This window comes from Salmo salar, chromosome 18 (genome assembly GCF_965601325.2).
Source record: "Salmo salar chromosome 18, fSalSal1, whole genome shotgun sequence".
Classification (NCBI taxonomy): domain Eukaryota; kingdom Metazoa; phylum Chordata; class Actinopteri; order Salmoniformes; family Salmonidae; genus Salmo; species Salmo salar.
The window spans coordinates 12,014,683-12,032,744 of record NC_138308.1 but is presented as its reverse complement, the minus strand read 5'-3'; the positions used below and the strand labels follow the sequence as shown (position 1 = coordinate 12,032,744).

General features: G+C 41.9%; 1 protein-coding gene across 1 annotated transcript; it reads left to right on the top strand.

Annotated features, from left to right (window-relative positions):
• Positions 1-11,188: 11,188 nt before the first annotated feature.
• calm2a (calmodulin 2a (phosphorylase kinase, delta)) lies at positions 11,189-15,767 on the top strand. The gene is given in 6 exon segments (NM_001139713.1): positions 11,189-11,252; positions 12,196-12,226; positions 14,502-14,645; positions 14,726-14,832; positions 14,913-15,048; positions 15,139-15,767. Coding segments are annotated over 6 exon segments (450 nt in total). The 5' UTR covers positions 11,189-11,249; the 3' UTR covers positions 15,168-15,767.
• The last annotated feature ends 2,295 nt before the right edge of the window (positions 15,768-18,062 follow it).

Genomic DNA, 18,062 nt, shown 5'->3' with positions numbered 1-18,062 from the left:
AAACATGTGGAACTACGAAAACGCTGCATCTTGGTCCGCTCTTTCGAACAGCCGTGACAACTACTTTTTTTTTGGGGGGGGGGGTATCTGTACTCTACTATATATATTTTTTGCCTACTTTTACATGACTACATTCCTGAATAAAATAATGTACTTTTACATTTTTCCTGACACCCAAAAGTACTCGTTACATCTTGACAGGAAAATGGTCCAATTCACACTTCTCAAGAGAAAATCCCTGGTCATCCCTACTGCCTCTGATCTGGCGGACTGACTAAACACAAATGCTGCCTTTGTAAATTATGTCTGAGTGTTGGAGTGTGCCCCTGCTACCCGTCAATAAAAACAAATGAGAAGATTGCTCCATCGGGTTTGCTTAATATAAGGAATTAGAAATGATTTCTACTTTTGATACTTATGTACATTTTAGAAATTCCATTTACTTTTGATACTTGAGTACATTTAAAACCAAATCCTTTTAGACTTTTACTCAAGTAGTATTTTACTGGGTGACTTTTACTTGAGTCATTTTCTATTAAGGTATCTTTACTTTTACTCAAGTATGACAATTGAATACTTTTTCCACCACTGCCAAGAGCAGCTGTCTGGAGGAGTGTGTTCAGAGATGGGTTGCCTGTTGCAGATAAGGTCTCACTCTCCGGAGCAGTTATATATTCACACATGCTAACAATGCTTGACTTGGCTGAAATAGGTGCTGGTACTGTTTACATTTAGGTGCAGGAGCTCCACAATACTTTTGAGGTAATATCCTGTAAGAAGAGCAGGAGCTCAAGCAATAGAGGTGCCGATACTCAGCTCCTGTGAGCTCCTGCACAAGTCAAGCACTGCACATGCATACCATACACATGAGAGGTGGCATGACAAGAAAGGGGAGGTTACTGGGCTACCGCATAGGCGTATATGTGCACGTGTGCACACTCGCGCGCGCACACACATAGGCACACACACAAACTTCCTCCCCTGACGGAGTACCTGAGCCCTGGGACCATGCCTCAGGACTACCTGGCCTGATGACTCCTTGCTGTCCCCAGTCCACCTGGTCGGGCTGCTGCTCCAGTTTCAACTGTTCTGCCTGCGGCTATAGAACCCTGACCTGTTCACCGGAAGTGCTACCTTTTCCCAGAACCTGCTGTTTTCAACTCTCTCTCTCTACCGCACCTGCTGTCTCGAACTCTGAATGCTCGGCTATGAAAAGCCAACTGACATTTACTCCTGAGGTGCTGACCTGTTACACCCTCTGTGATTATTATTATTTGACCCTGCTGGTCATCTATGAACGTTTGAACATCTTGGCCATGTACTGTTATAATCTCCACCCGGCACAGCCAAGAAGAAGACTGGCCACCCCTCAGAGCCTGGTTCCTCTCTAGGTTTCCTCCCTGGTTCCTGCCTTTCTAGGGAGTTTTTCCTAGCCACTGTGCCTCTACATCTATCTGCATTGCTTGCTGTTAGGGTTTTAGGCTGGGTTTCTGTATAGCACTTGGTGAGATCGGCTGATGCAAAAAGGGCTTTATAAATACATTTGATTGAAAATTTGATTGACATATACACACAATGAGTAAACTATTGCATGTAAATCTATTGAAACCAACCAATAAAACCCATACATATATATATATATATATATATATATATATATATATATATATATATATATATATATATATATATATATATATATATACATATATATTCAGTATACACACACATCCCCCCATGAATCCCTCACAAGTTACATCATAGAGTTAGTTTAACATTTTAAAGACCATGAACGCATTTCTCCAGGGTTCCAATCAAGCCCATCCATATGAACCTCTAACCTACCATCACCTTTGACCTGGAACAAGTCCCCAGGGACCCAGGGGGAACGAGAGGGCATGTCATCAACCACCACCCAGCTGATTCTACAAATGTATGGAAACCACCATAATAGATGGGATCGAGATGGAAAAACAGAATGGTGTGACTGTGCCCACTTTGTGGCCGTTTATCTCTTTGGTTTGCAATAACATAATTGCAGCATTATAAATGAAACAATACGTAATCAGAACATCATGTGTCACACCGAGTTCCTTTAAATACGGAGACAAACATTTTCGTCACAAAGTTCATGATCGTAAACGCCTCATATGGTGCATTTTCACACCGAAACACACGCACACACAGATCCCAGCTTATCTGGTTCTTGTGACAGATTTAAGCCTTTGCGCCGTCTCCTTCAGATTTACATAATCTGCACTGAGAGTAAAATCCTGTTGCAGGAAAACACCTTTCACTGAATACACTCCAGCATGTTCCAGATTAGGTAGAGAAAAGCCTGGGAGGTGACAGTGAATTTGCTCACAAGATCACACATCACATCTACAACTAAAGCTCTGTGAACAGAATGAAATGAAAGAGAATAGAGAAGACATATTTGTTGCTCTTTCTGCTTTCATTTACAGTATGTCACCAACCTAAAGGGTCTAACAGAAGACTATTAGAAACAACAGGCAGCATTTATGTTCATTGTCAGGTTTCAGGTATGACCCGGATGCAGACAGTGTCGAAGAAACAAACGTTTATTTCTAGTACAGGGACAGGCAAACAACAGGTCAAAGGCAGGCAGAGGTCAGTAATCCAGAGAGGATGCAAAAGGTCCAGAACGGCAGGCAGTCTCAGGGTCAGGGCAAGCAGAACGGTCAAAACCAGGAAGGACTACAAAACAGGTGAAGAACAGACAGGAGCAGGGGAACAAACCCTTGTAGGTTTCACAAAACAAAAATGAATTGACAACAGACAAACAGAGAATACAGGTGTAAATACACAGGAGATAATGGGGAAGATGGGCGACACCTGGAGGGGGGTGCAGACAAGCACAAAGACAGGTGAAACAGATCAGGGTGTGACATTCATAAGGAAATTATCTCAATGTTTTCTCTAGGAAGCAGTGGTGGAAAGAGTACCCAATTGTCATACTTGAGTAAAAGTAAAGATACCTTAATAGAAAATGACTCAAGTAAAAGTGAAAGTCACCCAGTAAAATACTACATGAGTAAAAGTCTAAAAGTATTTGGTTTTAAATATACTTAAGCATCAAAAGTAAATGTAATTGCTAAAATATACTTAAAAGTAAAAGTATAAATTATAAAAATGATTAAGCAAGCCAGACAGCACCATTTTCTTGTTTTTTTAATTTACGGATAGCCAGGGGCACACTCCAACACTCAGACATCATTTACAAATTAAGCATGTTTAGTGATCAGAGGCAGTAGGGATGACCAGCGATGTTCTCTTGATAAGAGTGTGATTTTGACCATTTTCCTATCCTGCTAAGCATTCAAAATGTAACGAATACTTTTGAGAGTCAGGGAAAATGTGTGGAGTAAAAAGTGCATTATTGTCTTTAGGAATGTAGTGAAGTAAAAGTTGTCTAAAATATAAATAGTAAAGTAAAGTACAGGTACCATAGAAAATGACTTAAGTAGTACATTCAAGTATTTTTACTTTAGTACTTTACACCACTGCTGGGAAGAGGAAACTTCATTAGACCTTTGACTGTCAGTGAAAGAGACTGAGGAAGGTGAATTGAGGTCGAGAGATAGAGATGCTGTTACATTCTCAATGGTTTTTCAAATCCTCCTCAGCCTAAGAGTTTCCATCTTCCCCCTGCCTTACGGTTCCTGTGGGACAGGGACAGAGACAGGTGGCCAGTGGGAGACAGGAGAGCAGCCAAGCATAATAAATCGGGCTATCAGATACTCCCATCCACACTACCAACGCAATTAGGCCTGAGAATCCACAGTAAGCTGACAGCCACTGACTGCTGCACACCCGGTCACGTCTGTTATCACACATCAGAACCCACACACACTCACATGCACAAACACACGTATGTTTATAAAAAACTATGAATTTCTGTTGATGAAAACTTCATTTCATGTGATGTTGGAGCTCCAGTCCGCCCACACTAGTCTCCACTCAACTCCATCGTAAATCATGGAGTTGAGTATAGTCAGCTAATGGCTGTTTAACCTCTGCACTCATGTCTGACCTATTATCTCATCTAGCGTCTTTTATTTATTTTTATTTTACCCTTATTTTACCAGGTAAGTTGACTGAGAACACATTCTCATTTAGAGCAATGACTTAGGGAGTAGTTACAGGGGAGAGGGGGATGAATGAGTCAATTGTAAACTGGGGATGATTAGGTGACCATAACGGTATGAGGGCCAGATTAGGAATTTATCCAGGACACCAGGGTTAACACTCCAACTCTTACGATAAGTTCCATGGGACCTTTAGTGACCACAGAGAGAGTCAGGACACCCATTTAACATCCCATCTGAAAGACGGCACCCTACACAGGGCAATGCCAATCATCGCCATGGGGCATTGGGATATTTTTTTAGACCTGAGGAAAGGGTGGCCCTCCAACACCACTTCCAGCAGCATCTGATCTCCCATCCAGGGACTGACCAGGACCAACTCTGCTTAGCTTCAGAAGCAAGCCAGCAGTGGGATGCAGGGTGGTATGCTGCGTCTAGAATCCGCGGGGGGTTTGAGTAAAAAAATATTATAACTTTATACAGTTCATTCGTAAAGTATTTAGACCCCTTGACTTCTTCCACATTTTATTATGTTGCAGCCTTATTCTCCTCATCAATCTACACACAATACCCCATAACGACAAAGCGAAAACAGGTTTTTAGAAATGTATGTAAATGTATTCAAAATAAAAAACAGAAATACCTTATTTACATAAGTATTCAGACTCTTTGCTTGAGACTTTGAAATTGAGCTCAGTTGCATCCTGGTTCCATTGATCATCCTTGAGATGTTTATACAACTTGATTGGAGTCCATCTGAGGTAAATTCAATTGATTGGAAATTATTTGGAAAGGTATACACTTGTCTATATAAGGTCCCATAGTTGACAGTGCATGTCAGAGCAAGAATCTTCCAGAAGGACAACCACCTCTGCATCACTCCACCAATCACAATCAGGCCTTTATGGTAGCGTGGCCAGACGGAAGCCACTCTTCAGTAAAAGGCACATGACAGCCCGCTTGGAGTTTGTTAAAAGGTAGGTAAAGGACTCTCAGACCATGAGAAACAAGATTCTCTGGTTTGATGAAACCAAGATTTGACTCTTTGGCCTGAATGCCAAGCGTCACGTCTGGAGGAAACCTGGCACCATCCCTACGGTGAAGCTTGGTGGTGGCAGCATCATGCTGTGGGGATGTTTTTCAGCGGCAGGGACTGGAAGACTAGTCAGCATCGAGGAAAAGATGAATGGAGCAAAGTACAGAGAGATCCTTGATGAAAACCTGCTCCAGAGCGCTCAGGACCTCAGACTGGGGTGAAGGTTCACCTTCCAACGGGACAATGACCCTAAGCACACAGCCTAAACATCGCATGAGTGGCTTCGGGACAAGTCTCTGAATGTCCTTGAGTGGCCCAGCTAGAGCCCGGACTTGAACCCGATCGAACATCTCTACAGAGATCTGAAAATAGATGTGCAGTGACACTCCCCATCCAACCTGACAGAGTTTGAGAGGAACTGCAGAGAAGAATGAGAGAAACTTCCCAAATACAGGTGTGCCAAGCTTCTAGTGTCATACCCAAGAAGACTCGAGGCTGTAATCGCTGTCAAAGGTGCTTCAATAAAGTACTGAGTGCTATTTCAGTTTTTTATTTGTATAAATTTGCTAAAATGTCTAAAAACCTGTTTTTGCTTTGTCAATATGGGATATTGTGTGTAGATTGATGAGAGGGGATGACAATTTAATACATTTTAGAATAAGGCTGTAACGTAACAAAATGTGGAAAACTTTCTTAATGCACTGTGTGTATGTGTATATGTGTATGTGTATATATACATATATCTTATTCTTTTGCGGGGGGGCAAACAAAAAATACTTTAAAATGACTAAAATAAATCAAAACTGTGTAGAAATGATAATGGACCTACATTCATACAGTTTCCAGCTCGCTAATAATCACCTAAATGAAAGCTAGACAGTCAGGGAGCATAGAAAATTCAAAAAGTGATGGAAGGACAATTTTTTGCCAATTTGGACATTTAAGACTAACTGGGCCTGATGGGATAGCAGAGCTGCTCTTTTCTGTCCATATATATGTAGTTATCTTGGGTGGGAGGAAGATGCAAGGATCAAGGAGGGAGGGCATGGTTAGATCAAGACATTCCTTTGCTTAAATGTGGCTTTAAATGTAATTTTAAATGTGCTCTAGGGCATTGGTTCCCAACCTTTTTCAGTTACTGTACCACCAACTGAATTTTGCTCTGCCCGGAGTACCCCTGAAGTACCCGCTCATGTGCATTTTACCAGTAGGCCCATGGTCTCATGAGTCTTCTCAAGTACCCCCTGTGGGTAGGCCAAGTATCCCTAGGGGTCCTAGTACCCCTGGTACCCCTGGTTGGGGACCACATTATTTTAAACAAACTTTAGAAGGATAAAAGAGAACTAAGAAATTAGATAAGATAGTAGATGATAATAAAGTCAATAATATTAGATGAATAGGGAGGGGTGGGGGAGAGGACACGGACAGGATTAGGGTAACGGGCGGGGGTAGGATTAGAGCAGGTATTCCCAAACTGGGGAACGCGCAATGCCGTCGGGGGTACGCCAAATAAAAATGTGATTCACATTAAAACATGATTCAACTATAATACATTTTTTTAAATGTTTTTTTTGTTCACATTTTCAAACGGTACATTTATATTTTCCAACGGGGCTATACATTTGGGTGAGTTTTTTTTCTCGCCTGAGTAGCCTCGTTTCACTGCCAAAAATCAAATTAAACCATCTAGTGTAGTAACAACAGAATGTCTCATACAGGTAGCCTAGTCAAATAATTAACATCCAATCACATTAACCGTTACTCTCTTGCGGGAAACCTTCTCTCTTGCGCAGACATTTAGAAACGAAACATGGCAATTAGAAAAATAAGCCACATGATTTTTTTGGAGCGAGAATAAAGACGACTTTCGAGTAGGAAGACATGTATAAAAGCAACAGATACCATTAATAAGAAGGGGCTAGAAGCGTCTTATATGGTGAGCTACCGAGTGGCTAGGACAGGCAAGCCCCATACCATTGTGGAGGACATAATTCTTCCTGCTACAGCGGATATGGCTGGGACAATGCTGGGGGAAAAGACCAAAAAACTATACAGACAATGACTTCATCAAACAACACTGTTTCACGATGCATCAGTGACACAGCAGGAGATGTTTTGAAACAATTACTGCTTCGCATACAAGCCAGTGAATTACATGCATTACAGCTGGATGAGTCAACAGAGGTGGCGAGCCTGGCACAGCTCCTAGTATATGTCCGTTACGTTTATGGGGGGTCAATTAAGGAAGACATCCTCTTCTGCAAACCACTGGAAACCAGGACAACAGGAGAGGATATTTTTAAAGTACTGGACAACTTTGTTGGTATCTGTATCTGTACTGATGGCGCAAAAGCCATGACAGGGAGACATAGTGGAGTGGTAACGCGCGTGCAAGCAGTTGCTCCTGATGCCACTTGGGTACACTGCAGCATCCACCGAGAGGCTCTTGCTGCCAAGGGAATGTCTGACAGCTTAAAAGACGTTTTGGACACTACAGTGAAAATGGTTAACTTTGTTAAAGCAGGGCCCCTGAACGCTCGTGTATTTTCTGCATTATGCAGAAACGGGCAGCAACCATGTAACGCTTTTACAACATACAGAAGTGCGCTGGTTATCAAGGGGCGAAGTATTGACAGGTTTTTTTTTAAATGAGAGATGAGCTTAATGTTTTCTTTACTGACAATAATTTTCACTTGTCTGGCCGCTTGCATGTTGACGAGTTTCTCTCGCCTGAATGATCTGAATCTAGGATTACAGGGACTCTCAGCAACTATATTCAATGTGCGGGACAAAATTGAGGCTATGATTAAGAAGTTGGAGCTCTTTTCTGTCTGCATTAACAAGGACAACACACAGGTCTTTCCATCATTGTATGATTTTTTTTGTGAGCAAATGAACTCAAGCTTACGGACAATGTCAAATGTGATATAGTGAAACACCTGAGTGAGTTGGATGCGCAATTACTCAGGTACTTTCCGAAACAGACGACCCAAACAACTGGATTCTTTATTCCTTTCATGCCCTGCCTCCAGTCCACTTACCGATATCTGAACAAGAGAGCCTCATCGAAATTGCAACAAGCGGTTCTGTGAAAATTAAATTGAATCAGAAGTCGCTGCCAGATTTCTGGATAGGGCTGCACTCAGAGTTTCTTGCCTTGGCAAATCGCACTGTTAAGACACTCATGCCCTTTGAAACCACGTACCTATGTGAGAGTGGATTCTCGGCCCTCACTAGCATAAACTAAATACAGGCACAGACTGTGTGTGGAAAATGATTTAACACTGAGACTCTCTCCAATACAACCCAACATTGGAGATTTTTGTGCATCCTTTCAAGCACACCCTTCTCATTAACTTGTGGTGAGTTATTCACCATTTGTGATGAACAAATAAGGTTTTATATGTAAGATGGCTAAATAAAGAGAAAGATTATCAATTATTATTATATTATTATTTGTGCCATAGTCCTATAAGAGCTCTTTGTCACTTCCCACGAGCCGGGTTGTGAGAAAAATTCACACTCATTCTTATGTTTAATGTTTATTGTAAGCCTGTGTGGCAGGCTTACAATGATGGCAAAAAACAACATTTGAGAGTGCGCTGTCCCTGGTGCTAGAGGGGGTACGCAGCTGGAGGTTGAATGTTTGAAGGGGTACGGGACTATAAAAAGTTTGGGAAGCACTGGTTTAGAGGATAAGAACCCATATTAGGGTAAGGGTAGCAAATAGGGGGAAGGGTAGGTTGTAGGTTGTAGGCCCTAAATAAATGCAAAGTAGGGAAATTAAAGATAGGCTACTACCTATCTAAAATATAAGTTAAGTGAAAACTAAATAAAATATAAAGAGGAAAAGATGGTCATGTGTGGTTGGAGTCAGTTCTGTTTGGCTTGGTGGGGCTATATTAGAAATGTGGCGGCAGCGTAGCCTAGTGGTTAGAGCGTTGGACTAGTAACTGAAAGGTTGCAAGTTTGAATCCCTGAGCTGACAAAGTACAAATCTGTTGTTCTGCCCCTGAACAAGGCAGTTAACCCACTGTTCCTAGGCTGTTGTTGAAAATAAGAATTTGTTCTTAACTGACTTGCCTAGTTAAAAATAAGGGTTTGTGTTGGTTGAAATTTTGACAGTGAGGAAATATAACACATTTTCAGGGCGGCACTCTAGACCTCGTTAAAGACCTAATGCGGCATCCTAGGGCAAAACGAGTTTGACACCCCTGATCTAGAATCTCTTTCCCAACATGTTTCATACATCAATGATGTTGCTCTTGCTGCTGGTGATTCTCTGATCCACCTCTACGCAGACGACACCATTCTGTATACTTCTGGCCCCTCTTTGGAGGTTAACTAACTTCCAGATGAGCTTCAATGCCATTCAACTCTCCTTCCGTGGCCTCCAACTGCTCTTAAACGCAAGTAAAACTAAATTCATGCTATTCAATCAATCACTGCCCGCACCTGCTCGCCCGTCCAGCATCACTACTCTGGAATACGTGGACAACTACAAATACCTGGGTGTCTGGTTAGACTGTAAACTCTCCTTCCAGACCCACATTAAGCATCTCTAATCCAAAATTAAATCTAGAATCGGCTTCCTATATCGCAACAAAGCATTCTTCACTCATGCTGCCAAACATACCCTCATAAAACTGACCATCCTACCGATCCTCGACTTCGGTGATGTCATCTATAAAATAGCCTCCAACACTCTACTCAACAAACTGGATGCAATCTATCACAGTGCCATCCGTTTTGTCACCAAAGCTTCATACACTACCCACCATTGCGACCTGTACGCTCTCGTTGGTTGGCCCTCGCTTCATACTCGTCGCCAAACCCATTGGCTACAGGTTATCTACAAGTCTCTGCTAGGTAAAGCCCCGCCTTATCTCAGCTCACTGGTCACCATAGCAGCACCCACTCGTAGCATGCACTCACTGGTGACCAATTCCTCCTTTGGTCATCTTTCCTTCCAGTTCTCTGCTGCCAATGATTGGAACGAACTGCAAAAATCTCTGAAGCTGGAGACTCATATCTCCCTCACTAGCTTTAAGCATCAGCTGTCAGAGCAGCTCACAGATCACTGCACCTGTACATAGCCCATCTGTAAACAGCCCATCTATCTACCTACCTCATCCCCATACTGTATTTATTTATTTATCTTGCTCCTTTGCACCCCAGTATCTCTACTTGCACCTCATTTGCACTCACTGTATATAGACTTTTTGTTTTCTTTTGTTCTACTGTATTATTGACTGTATGTTTTGTTTATTCCATGTGTAACTCTGTGTTGTTGTATGTGTCGAATTGCTATGCTTTATCTTGGCCAGGTCGCAGTTGCAAATGATAACTTGTTCTCAACTAGCCTACCTGGTTAAATAATGGTGAAATAAAAATACAATAAAAAATTGGATGTAATAAAATATAATAAAATGTGTTGATTCTGAAAGCTGTGGCACTACCTTTTTTTAAAACGGTCCCCACCAGAAAAAGTGGATCATGGAGTCTGTGCAATGTATACTATAATGAGCAGCTCTCTGAAACGGAATGCATGTCACTTTCATCTACAGCCTTATGTATGATACTCAATCTACGAGATCGTTCCTACACTACAGACTGCTACGTCTTCTATGCTGTGCCTGTGGCAATTCCATGTCTGTGTGGACTACAATGCAGCCGCAGCCCAAATCCAAGCAGTGACGCATTGCAGGTACAAACACACCAATCAGAGCTAGCTATTTCATCCAACTACGTCTTGTACTTTTTCACTGACTAGCAGAAAGTATACATGCGCACTTAGCTAGTTCAATCTGCTACAGGCACTTTTTTGTTTAGATATGGGCTATAAATTAATGTCGGGGAAATATTTACAGAGGTGAGGTAATTTTACATTTCATATCATTTTTGAATGCTAATAAATGCGTGATTTTGCTAATTGAGTAAATGACGAGAAACGAAGTTGGCGGAGGGATAGCAAATGGGGGAGGAGTTAAAGAACAACCGTTAAAGGCGCGTCAAACTGTCTGCAAGACAGTGCGTTCGGTGAGGTTGCAAGTTTAGCGACTAAAAATTATTTGCTATATCTCGCTGTTACAAGGTATATCGCAATGGTAAGTGAAGCAAATTCCAATTTTTCTCGTTTATGGTTCAGCATTTCTCCTTACGTCTTTTTCTCGACAAATGAGTGGTTGCTTGACAGCCATACTGCGTTTGAATGGGCAAACCTTGTTTTGTCGCCGCGGACATTAATAGGTACCCGCGTTGTCGTGAGTCAGTTACCAACAAAAATCTAATCTCGTGCAGTATTATACAAACTGTGGTAGTCACGGGACAATGTTGATTGTTATATTAGCTAGCTAACTAGTTAAAGTTTACTGGCAAGACTTAACGTTTGCAAAGATTACCGCCAATTTTCGGATAGTTTGGCAAATTACTGTAGTTAGCTAATGCTTTCATTTACAATGTAATCAACATTCTGTAGGCATCAAAACGAGAGCGACCTGGCTAGGTCAAATGGGGGTACCTGGCTAACATGCGAACTACTTGAGATGTTAGCTACAGTAACTAGCTGACTAACAGTTACCGCAGCTATATGGTTCACGGCCGATAGAACATCTACGTAGCTAAAGTAACGCTAGCTAATGTTGCTGTGAACCTTAGTCTTGGTGATGCTCTCGCAAGTCGGGAGAGAAACTTGTTTATTTTACCTCATTTCCAGAATTGTTCATAGCTAGTTGGCTAACTACTAACCCAGCCACTCAAGGGTTGAAGTATAGCTCATGTTAATCTATGGTTGAAGGTTACTTCTGGCATTGGGTAGCAAACTGGATGGGTAATTTGAGTTAGCTACGAGCTAGCTTCATAGCTAGCAGTAGCTATATGCATTTCTGAATGTTGGCTAATGTGACTATACATAGACCTGCTGGATAACTTCGTGGATGGCCAGTTGCTGGCTTCCCATAGAGCTAACGTTAAGGTTGACTCAGTAGTCAACTTGTCTTAGCTACTTCACATGTGGCCCAGTTTTAAATTCCCTCTCCTCTCCACCCCCAGGCTGATCAGCTAACAGAGGAGCAGATTGCCGGTAAGACAGCATTGTATTCTTCTGGTCCCTACCCTGACACGTGGCCCACTGTGGCTCCCCCCACCTACCCGGCGTTGGATTTATATTTTTGCCTTTTAAGGCTTTCGTTGGACAAGCTGGTCATAAAACAAGAATTAGACAAGCCTTAAACCCTAGTCTACAGGACTCACTCATGGAAAGTGACACACTACACTTTGCATTTTTATGGTTTCCATGTCACAAATGATCTAATCAGAAAGTGATCATAAGGGCCTATGCCTTGATCAACTGCCAGACTGTGCTGGCGGCAGCCTTTGACATGGGTGTGTCCTCTCGTTGTTGAATGGAATGCGGTTAGCTAGTTAGTGACAGGAATGCTGACAGGAATGCCTTTTTTTTGCCAGTAAAAAAACTCTTACCATAAATGCCGGTATCGAGGAATTTAAACTCGTTTTGTCTGAAAGATTTCCCTGTAGTGGCTCCCCTCCAGGATAGTGATGAATCATGGGGACGTCATGCGTCGGTTGTAGTGGTTTTCACTTCACTAGCCACTTAAGTTGACATGACACCTGTTTTGGGCTTCAGCGTTCAGAAAATGCTGACAGATTTATTTCATAGTGGTGTAAAGAAGCACATTTTGGTTAATTTTACTGTTAACTGCTTAGGCCCAAAATAAGGCTGTAGAAAACGACTGTTTAGTCAACCTCTCCCTTTTCGTCTTCCCCTCTGATACTATGCATGCAAGTACTACACTTTTCGTTCCGAGCTTAATGGAAACGGGCTGGCTATTGTTTTACAGTGAAGGCTATAGCCTATTATTGAACATGGAATTTGTCAATTTCAAACATTGCCAAAAAATGCTATTTGTGGAACCCTGGTCTAAAGTGTGAATAATGCTAGCACTAACAGCTGAGTCTATGGAAGAGGAAATCTAATAGCAACTATGATGGGTTTCTAATGACTAGGAAAGTTGCTATGAAAACCAATAACAGGACAAAAATGCTGGTTAGTGGCATGAGGAAGTCTTTACATTGTTTCTATGGATGGATTTTTGCAACTTAAGACGCTTCATTATTTGAAATAAAACATGTTCAGGTTTTAAATGAATCTACTGCCTCGGGCTGACCATTGTAGAGTGGTGGGTGACGTGCTGATAGTTGATGGTAGGCTGGCTATAGCCTGTGCATTCGACTAGGAGGCGTGCTTTACGAGTTGACATTGAGAAGTAAAAATGGGTCCTTTATAATTGTGGCCACAAGTTAACACGCGATTACACAACAAATAATTATAAATGTTATGACTGGGCTTACAAAAGCAGACTTCACCACAGTAGGCTTTTTAAGGAGCTACACTCGCGCTTCCTCTTCAAACTAGGCTCTGTTTGCGTGTGGTAAACAAAATGCATGATGACTAACAAATACACATGTGCCAATTTAATTCCACAATTATGAAAAATAACCTATAGACTGATAAGCATGCCTGGTCAAATGTATTTTTCAGCGCTTAACCACTAACATCCCTATTGGTGTAAGTTTTCAGTCTAAATCCTGGTTCATGGTGTTTGCTGACATGCTGCTTACCTAGAGCATCATTTGAAAATTGTCATTTGTAGGCTAGTGTCCCCTGAGATACTGTCTTGTACCGTGTATTTCAAAGGACTTACTAACTTTTAGGATTTTTTTCTCTTCTGTTTGGTATAGTGCAGGCAATTAGGGTGTTTTTGTTTGTAGACCCATAAGGGTTTCTTCACAGTGGCAGACTGTATTTATTACACAGTACCCCTGCAACAAAGGAATTTCCTCTATCGCAAAGTACTTTCAGCTGCAGGCCACGTCTTGGTTTTCATGACTCTGACAAGCTGCTGCATGCCACAACTGCTCAACAAGGCTCCTGGCAAACAGCTTGTCATTCATTCTGCTTCCTACCCTGACTTTGCTGTTTGTTCATGCCGTCTGTCCTTTGTGTTTAAACAAACGGAGCAGTTGGTGTTGGAACACCCAAATGCTTATGGTAATGCAGCTAGCTGGTTTGTCATCTGGAACATGAGTGATGTATTACATTTTGGGTGTTGCGCTGACAGGGTTCAGGGTGGAGTGTATTGATGCAGAGTATTGTCAAGGAGTTGATATTCTGAAAATTCTCCCTGGTAATGTTGAGTTTAATAGTGCCACTTTTTTATTTTAATTGTATAATTTTTTTTTGCAACTGGTCTTTTTGGGTTTCCTGTATCACAGGTGTCACGTCTTCCTCTTGAACTGCCAACAGGGGACCTCAATGTTTGTTTCACTCTCTGCAGAGTTCAAAGAGGCTTTCTCGCTCTTTGATAAGGATGGTGACGGCACCATCACCACCAAAGAGCTGGGAACCGTGATGCGCTCTCTGGGCCAGAACCCCACAGAGGCTGAGCTGCAGGACATGATCAACGAGGTGGACGCTGATGGTGAGGAGCCAGCTCTGACGCGACACCTCTTATGGCACTACACACAACATATTCTTTAAGCCTGTCTGTTCTCTCTCCAGGTAATGGAACGATAGACTTCCCAGAGTTCCTGACCATGATGGCAAGGAAGATGAAGGACACAGACAGCGAGGAGGAGATCCGAGAAGCGTTCCGCGTCTTTGACAAGGTAACACTCCCATCTGCATTCATCCTGACAACGTTTTGGTGTGGGGTAGTGCTCTTCAACCAGCGTGTGCTCTGCTCTAGGATGGGAACGGTTACATCAGTGCTGCTGAGCTGCGCCATGTGATGACGAACCTTGGGGAGAAGCTGACCGACGAGGAAGTTGACGAGATGATCCGAGAAGCAGACATTGATGGAGATGGCCAGGTCAATTATGAAGGTTGGTACAAAATATGACTTTAACAGATTGAAGAACCCACTTTTGGACATCGGAAGAGTAACATTGGCTTTTTATTTCTCTCCCTTGCAGAGTTCGTACAAATGATGACGGCGAAGTGAAGGCCTTGTACAGATGTATAAATAACTTGCCTTTTTTTTCTTCTGTGGAATTTATCTGTAAAATCTTAATATCCCCCCTCCCTGCTGTCCAAAGGAACTGCATGTAAACTGCATAGGCTCTGAGTCCCCATGTCCCTTTCTTTTGCTGTCCTCGTGTTTTGGAGTGACGGTGTGGTTGTACAAACGGGTGCCTGTCGCAGCCCCAGGGGTTGGAGAGCGCTTAATCTTCACGTCACGTCGGCTCTGTTCTTGACGCGTGGCAACATTGGTGACCTGTCACTTGGGGCAGCTATGTTGCCATGGAAATGCCCTAGAGGAGTAACTCTGCATGGACTATGGACAAAGTGTATATGGAAATCTCTCAGCATTGCACTACTGCAAAGAAAATTATTTAAAAAAAAACTACACAGGTGTATCTTCTAGGTACACTTAAACTCTTTTTGTATCTGCTGTTCTTTACCAGAAAACAACTTTGTTTTAATCTTACTATGCTTTTTAATGTTTTACTCACTACTTTTTTATGGCCTTTGGCCATGCTTCAAATAATCCATTCCAAGTTGTATATTTTTGTTTTCCAATAAAATTTACAATTTACCCAGATTTGAAAATTGTCTTTTCTCAACCGTAATGGATTGTTGCCTTTTGTGTAGTAAACTTTTTGTATAAAGGAAAGCTGCTTGTTTTAATAAACATTTAGTTTGCATAGGACTTGATATGGAAGATATTTGCTGAAGTGACCAGGTAAATTCCACGAGCACAGAATGGATCAGCCAATGCCTCTTAACATTCAGCTAAGCTCTGATCAAATTTGTAGTCCACTAAAAATAAATGGATTTGGTGGATCAAAGGATTATATTGTGAATATTACTCATTAGACTACCAATTTACTGTCCAGGTCTTTTGCTAACTGGCTGCATTATCTGATCTTATTGGCTTGGTACTAGGCAGAAGCTGACTGCCTCGTGTCTTTGGCACAAGTCTGCATCACAAGATGCCTGAATTGCAGGTATGCATGTCGGCACACTAAGGCTGTAAATGGAACAGTGCTCATTTGTTGAATTTGTTCATTTGCAGAGATGCTAAGCTTGAAGATGAAATAAAGCTCTTTATTGTGGAACTCACCTGTGCTTCTTGATCCTCTGTACCCCTGTCACCCTGCATGGTGACACTGAAATTCTAGCTATTAACGGTCAATCAGGAACTGCCATACAGCACTTTGACAAGTGGGCCTGGAAAAGTTGCTCTTTGCCAGCAAGGCAATAGGATTACTCAACATACTTTTGATGAACCCCATGTATTATGACCAATGTGTGTAGTTGACAAATGAAGTACACACATGCATTTGACACCTGTTTCTCACCTTGAGGCTATATGGTGAACAGCTCTAACAATGATCATAAACTTGTTTTTCCTTCTCAGTAAGGTGTTGAATGTGTGACTTGTTATACACAGTTTAATGTGATGCAAATGGTCTTGTGACAGATTTGACAAGATTAAACATTGGATCATGTGTGTTCCTTTTTTAGTCTCACATGACAACATTGTGCTGGTGATCTTGCTCTCTCAGGCCAAAGTTAAGTCTAATCAGGTCAATACCCCCAAGGCCGCGGACAAATGAAGGCTCCTCAGAGGAGAAAGGGGATTTCATAAAGTGAATTTCATTAAAAATGAAACATTAAAGTTAACCTTTTTAGATAATATACTAAATATAATCACGTCACCAAATAATTGATTAAAATACACTGTTTTGCAATAAAGGTCTACATTAGCCTCAGCAGCACTCTGTAGGGTAGCACCATGGTGTAGCCGGAGGACATCTAGCTTCCGTCCTCCTCTGGGTATATTGACTTCAATACAAAACCTGGTTCTCACCCACTTCCATAGACTTACATAGTAATTATGACAACTTCAGGAGGACGTTGCAGTGTGAGTTCTTGCAGCATGAACTGACATGTCCTAATCAAAGGATCAGATAATGAATCTAGTACTGAAAGCATAAGCTACAGCTAGCTAGCACTGCAGTGCATAAAGTGTGGTGAGTAGTTGACTCAAAGAGAAAGACAGTAGTTGAGCAGTTGTGAAAAATTCAAGAGAAGTGAGATAGAGCTTGGTTGTATTTTTTAAAACTTTCACTTAGCTAGTGAATGCAGCTATCTAGTTAAGCCTACTCAAACACCAGGCTCAAACATAGTGGGATACTGAGCTAGTTAGCTGGCTATGGATAGCCAACACTGGAACTCTAGTTCTAGTATGTTGACTATGACGTGACAATCATGTAGGCTGTGTGTGTCTGTTAGCGGTCATGATATTAAAATACCAAGTACTAAGGTTTGGAAAGGTTTTTTCGACTGGTCACAGACAGCTGATGTGTTGTGCACTGAAGTCCACAATCGAAGGGAAAAGGTGAGAGTGCATAGATAGTTGAGAATTATATATTCAACGAGAAACGTGATCATGCTGTTTTTAAGTGGCTGCTATGAAAGTGAACTGTGTTTGCGTGTGATCAGCAGTGTATTCACTATGCCGATTCTGTTGAAAAATGTAAATAGTCCAGATGGCCATATGATTAATTGTTCAGCAGTCTTATGTCTTGGGGGTAGAATCTGTTAAGGAGCCTTTTGGACCTAGACTTGGCACTCCGGTACCGCTTCCCATGCGGTAGCAGAGAGAACAGTCTATGACTCATGTCTAAACCTATCAATTGACAGTCATCCAATATGCTGATATAGAAATAAGGTCATGCTCATAAAAAAAAAAATATATATATATATATCATCCTCCCTTATCGTAAAACAGCACCGACCGCCACTGCCGCGGGCCCGATGATATTCCAGGGTGCATTCCCAGAGCATACGCAGAACGGCTGCCAATTTTCATGGAAATGTTCAACCTCTC